This window comes from Liolophura sinensis, chromosome 7 (assembly GCF_032854445.1).
Source record: "Liolophura sinensis isolate JHLJ2023 chromosome 7, CUHK_Ljap_v2, whole genome shotgun sequence".
Taxonomy (NCBI): domain Eukaryota; kingdom Metazoa; phylum Mollusca; class Polyplacophora; order Chitonida; family Chitonidae; genus Liolophura; species Liolophura sinensis.
Genome location: NC_088301.1, coordinates 39,398,473 through 39,403,611, shown reverse-complemented (window position 1 = coordinate 39,403,611; position 5,139 = coordinate 39,398,473). Strand labels below are relative to the sequence as shown.

At 39.1% G+C, this 5,139-nt stretch overlaps 1 protein-coding gene across 1 annotated transcript; it reads left to right on the top strand.

Annotated features, from left to right (window-relative positions):
• Positions 1–2,966: 2,966 nt before the first annotated feature.
• LOC135470908 (tachykinin-like peptides receptor 86C) lies at positions 2,967–3,982 on the top strand (the record flags this gene model as incomplete). The annotated part of the gene is made up of 2 exons (XM_064749956.1): positions 2,967–3,018; positions 3,366–3,982. Coding segments are annotated over exons 1-2 (669 nt in total), but the record flags the coding sequence as incomplete, so codon positions are not given.
• Between the last annotated feature and the right edge of the window lie 1,157 nt (positions 3,983–5,139).

The window sequence follows — 5,139 nt, the reverse complement described above, 5'->3', positions numbered from 1 at the left end:
GTGAAAAGGTCTCCAGCAATCTGCGGATGGTCGTGGGTTTACAATGGGCTCTGTCCGGTCGCAGTAGTATGAAATATTCTTGAATATGGCGCAAAACCCCAATCAAATAAATAAATAAATAAATAAAGTGACATAGGGATTTACGCTGTTCCAAAGACATTTTTGCTTATTTGAAGTTAGTCATGTTATTGCCGAATCAAACGGGTTAGATGCCGGAAAGTACCACATGTCATGAGGTACTACCTGAGATACCACCTGGCATAGCCTAACCAGTTACACATAGGAATCGTATGTCATTGGTCAAAAGCCTGTCATTACCATTGAGATCCAGGATATATGTACGAAATCTAAAATTCAGGACAAATGATCGAAACCTGGTGTAACACAGGTAAAGCCACAGGTGAATAATCATATAGTAGACCATAACGCATAGCACCGAGAAAGAGAATTTCCACACTATCATATAACGTTTACTGTAGAAATTAACGAGTGAGGTGTACGAGTCTACGTTGCTCATTGACGTCTGTCCCTTTTTATGTATTCGTAGTAACTGAGTTTCCTATACAATCAAGTGAAGGTATTTAAAGCAAAAAGAGTGGGAGTTTCGCCAGTTTAACAGATATTGTCACCTTAAAGACACATCCATTCTTGCACATACAACACAATATGTTAAGTGCTTTACTTTTGTCAAGTAAATATTGTTATGAACCCCATCTTTGAACACTGAATTCCCACTCTGTATATTGTAGCCAGCACTGTGGTTCTGTCGAGCGTTCTCAAGGCTTCGGTGTTCATGAGTTTAGTGTCATTGTGAATAGAGTGTATATTCTGGAAATATGTATCGATGTTGTAAACATGTTTACAATCAAATCACCCATAATTTCCTTTATTGTGGTCTATAAATGTGGACAACGGAGTTGTTAACGACTTGTAAGTAGTCACATTTACTATCATTCACTGTGAAGAATTTTGCTGGGTTTGGAGATATCGGCTTTCACGCCATTCGACATTCGTACTCCATTTTCTGTAGAGAGCACTTTGTGATCTTGTGTTCGCCACTTGCCATTTTTTGGAAACGTTATTTTGGAGCTTGTATCGCTCATTTTCTCTTTGTACGATAACTTACATTTCATCCGAACTACCTTGAAAGTGACTTTGTGTATACTTCCGAGGAGTAGAACAAACATCGACACCTCGGCATCACGGACGCTTCTGTCAACCGTCCGACCTAAGAAGTTACACATTCACAGGCAGCTCTTGGGTAAGGTCTGTGACTGACTTGAAAGTTAAACAAGCCAACTGTGTCTCACCTTTGCTCTCCGATAGTGGTACCCTTACAGTATGATGTGGGGATTTCAATTTTTTATTTGCAAATTCGGCACAACCGTTTTTTTTTTTTTACTAAAAGTTTGCTGAATGCTCCGCCATGGGTCATTTGAAGGTCAGCGCTTTTATGACCTAAGCCAGGGAGTTCGCAGGCTGTCTTACTGTGTACTCACGATCATCTTCCAGCCCACTGATGTGATAACGGAATACCTTGTCATTGCTATATACCCTTTCCTGTCGCAGTGGCCAAATCTCCCCAACTTGATTTGTTTCATTCTATTCACTTATTTTGGTACGCATTTCTTTATTTATGACTTAGTTTTGCCACACAATACAGGTTACAGGTGATCATTAATTCGAATCCATGCACCATTGCTGACAGGTCACATATGCTTGGTTTGGTAATGGAAAGAATCAGCCTGCATAGACGAGTGGACCATTGCGGATAAACCATGTTAAGCTCGAGTCTTTATGATAAAAAAAGTCTGCCTTGATCGATTCATCATGTCATATAACTATACACATAACCAAGCCAAAGACAGACAGTGTACTGCTGTTTTGTGTAAGCTTTGGTATTGTACCTAAGGAGTATATAAGCGATATACATATATGAACTATATACATATATGGTCAACTGTAATAATTTATATTTACAGTTACCCTGATCTGTATACCAATTACTGTCACCCAGAAGATATACCAGTTATGGATCTACGGAGAATTCCTTTGCAAAATCACAGAATATATGCAAGGTAAGCTTAAAACTTATGTGTGACGAATATCTATGCCTTTTGGTAACCATGGTGTATACCATTTTCAGCTTTCTGTCTGGTTTTAAATAAAAGCAACTGCCAAATGCAGCACTAACATTACAAGAACGTACATAATGACATTCTGATATCAAGTGTAAGAGAAATGAAAAACTGAATTCATCAGTAACTATTTGGCAGACAGCAGGTCTCACAATATTGTAGACAAATGCCGCATCTATCAAGATTGTTTTTAACAAAAAACTATCGTTGGATTAATTGGATTTAAGAGAGATTCCTCATTTACTTTTTTGTATATAACCTTCCTTTATTTTGTATGATTGCAATCTCCTCGGAATATGGTTTCTGTAAAGTAAATTACATCAAGGGAGTTTGAGGGAATGTTTTCACAATTAATCTTATGTAAGGAAACTGATTTGCTGAGTTTTGAAAGATTATCCCTGATGTCCAAGAAATCACAGGAAGAAAGGATTGATGATTATTGACCGTGAGACGGGACATGGCCTAAGCCTGCACGTATCCTACTTCTGACCAGGGCATGCTCCGGATAAGATCATCACCAATTCACCGACAAAATCAGATTACATCAGAGCAGAGATCTCGGAGAGCAATACAAAGCTCCTTTCAGTCGCAGCGGCTCTGGAATCTTTCCAAACTGAGTCTCCTTAATTCCTTTATATGACTTTCTGAATGTAAGAAAAACACCGACGTAATCTTTTCCCCTATCTGAGACCAATGTCTTCCGAAGCTGCCTGACCACGGCTTTCTGTTACCCTGGACACCAGGCACTACTCCCGCTTAAAAAAATAAATTGAAGCTTGAACAAAGTGAACATCAGAAGAAAACCCGAGCAGACGTTTTGAAAGATAAATGACCTTGTTTGCATTCGGAAGCCGAACATTTGCCCTCAATCCAGAGCGATGTAAGAGGAATTACCAGTAAAGGTGACAGAAATCAGCGTTCCCTGTTAGAATCTACAGTCAGAAGACTGTAATTACTATGGCAACATTTGCCGTGCTATAGCTACATTTGAATTGGAAAAATAAATATGATGTTGGAGATTTTGTTTCCAAATGCTTTTGATATAAAGGCCATGTCATTACTAATAGATGTTGTGACCTTTTTGACGTTTGCTTCAATTATCAGAAAAACGCATCTAACATACATTTTAGACGCTCTCGGACAATATAATCATCAGTAATCTTCCAGGTCACCTTCGTTAGGTCTCAAATTTTGGAGAATCTGCTTTTTTTATTTCTACAATATAAGATAATATACTTGATTTCATCTTGTATTCCTCAGGTGTTTCTGTTTGTGCCAGTGTATTGACTATAGTGTGCATGAGTGTGGATCGGTTTTTGGCGATTTGTCACCCAATGAAAAGCCGCCAGTACTGCACAGTGCCTATTGTTCGAAAAGTGATAGTTCTCACCTGGTTCTTATCTGCCCTCGTCATGATACCTATCATCGTCGTGAAAAGACTTGATGTTTATGACAACATTGCCGGGAAGAGTTTGTCGTTCTGCAGGGAGGTTTGGGGAAGAGGTGGGTCAGACCGGCAGCTGTACGACCTTTTCTTGCTTTGTTTCATTTACGTCTTGCCTGGGAGCCTTGTCGTGACTTTATACAGCAAGATAGGATTGGCCCTTTGGTCCACCAACAGCGCCTTACATCGCCAGGACTCCTTGGTCGGTAACTCCAATAAAGTAATTCAAGGCCGGCGCCGTGTTGCTCGCATGATGATCGTCATTTCTGTTCTGTTCGCTGTCTGCTGGCTGCCATATTACATCATGACGATATATATGGACTTCACCCCTGACAAGACGTCCCAGGTTACGCCAGAAGTGTACTCCTTCGCTTTACTGTTAGGCCACTCCAACAATGCCGCTTTACTGTTAGGCCACTCCAACAATGCCCAAAATCCAGTGCTTTACTGTTTCATGCATAAAGGATTCAAAGCTGCTGTAAAAAGACTGCTGCGCTGTAAAACATATTCGGTAAGTTTAGCAGTTCAATGAGTCTATTATTGAAAATGTGAGTAAATTTGACAGCATTTTATTTAAACACACCAAACACTATATCCTTAGTTATATCGGAATTAGGGTGGGAACTGACTTATAGGGCCACATCCTGTTTTCTGACGTATATATAGATCAACTTTTGATCCGGAATTCTCACGAGGTCATGCGATACGCCATGTTTAGATGTCGGACCACCCGTAACTCGTGCTCATATAACTTAAAGTCAAAAACAGGGTGTCGGTTGACGATATCGGAAATTGCATGATGTGTTATCAGCTCACAGAAATAATTGCTCAAGATTGATCAAAAATTAATCACTGGTCTAGTGTTGTCTTTTCTTTTAAAACATAAGTTTACTAACACGAAAGAATGTATAATCTAACTAAAAGATGTTGTGGTGTCCTGAATCGTTTGTTGAATTGCACTTACCTCATTTATTGTTGACTCGCTCTTTGATATCCTTTGTATATTCTGGTGATATGGAGCTATCTAAACCGATATCCACATGTTACCAAACATTTACTTAAAGTATTGCATGAGCAGAGTTAAGGTAAATTTATTGACTTTATTACTCAAGTAGTATTTATAAGGTTCTAAATGCTCCAAAACTATTTTGCCTTATTAAGCAAAGAACTGAATGTACATAAAGAGCATACCACAGCTAAATATACATTTGAGTTGTAAAGCTAACACAACATAGCTTTTGTTTGGTTAGAAGATAACCACATGCGCTCTGTGATAAGTATTGTCATTAATGTATATGTGTCATCCATACTACGACTTTTATTTATGAAAATTTGTATTTTTGTGTTTTTGTTAGCCACAAAGTTCTCCGTCGGATAGATGTACGCAAAGGTCGACCACATTCCGAATGCAGACAGACAGAAGTAGAGAGTCTGTAAATACGAATGGGGATAACCATCGGACAATGCAATCGGCGCCATCTGTCGTGTAAAAGTGGCTTAGAGTCAGTGAGTGTATACTAAACTTGTTACCAGCCGAAAGATTTGAAGGCTGCATCA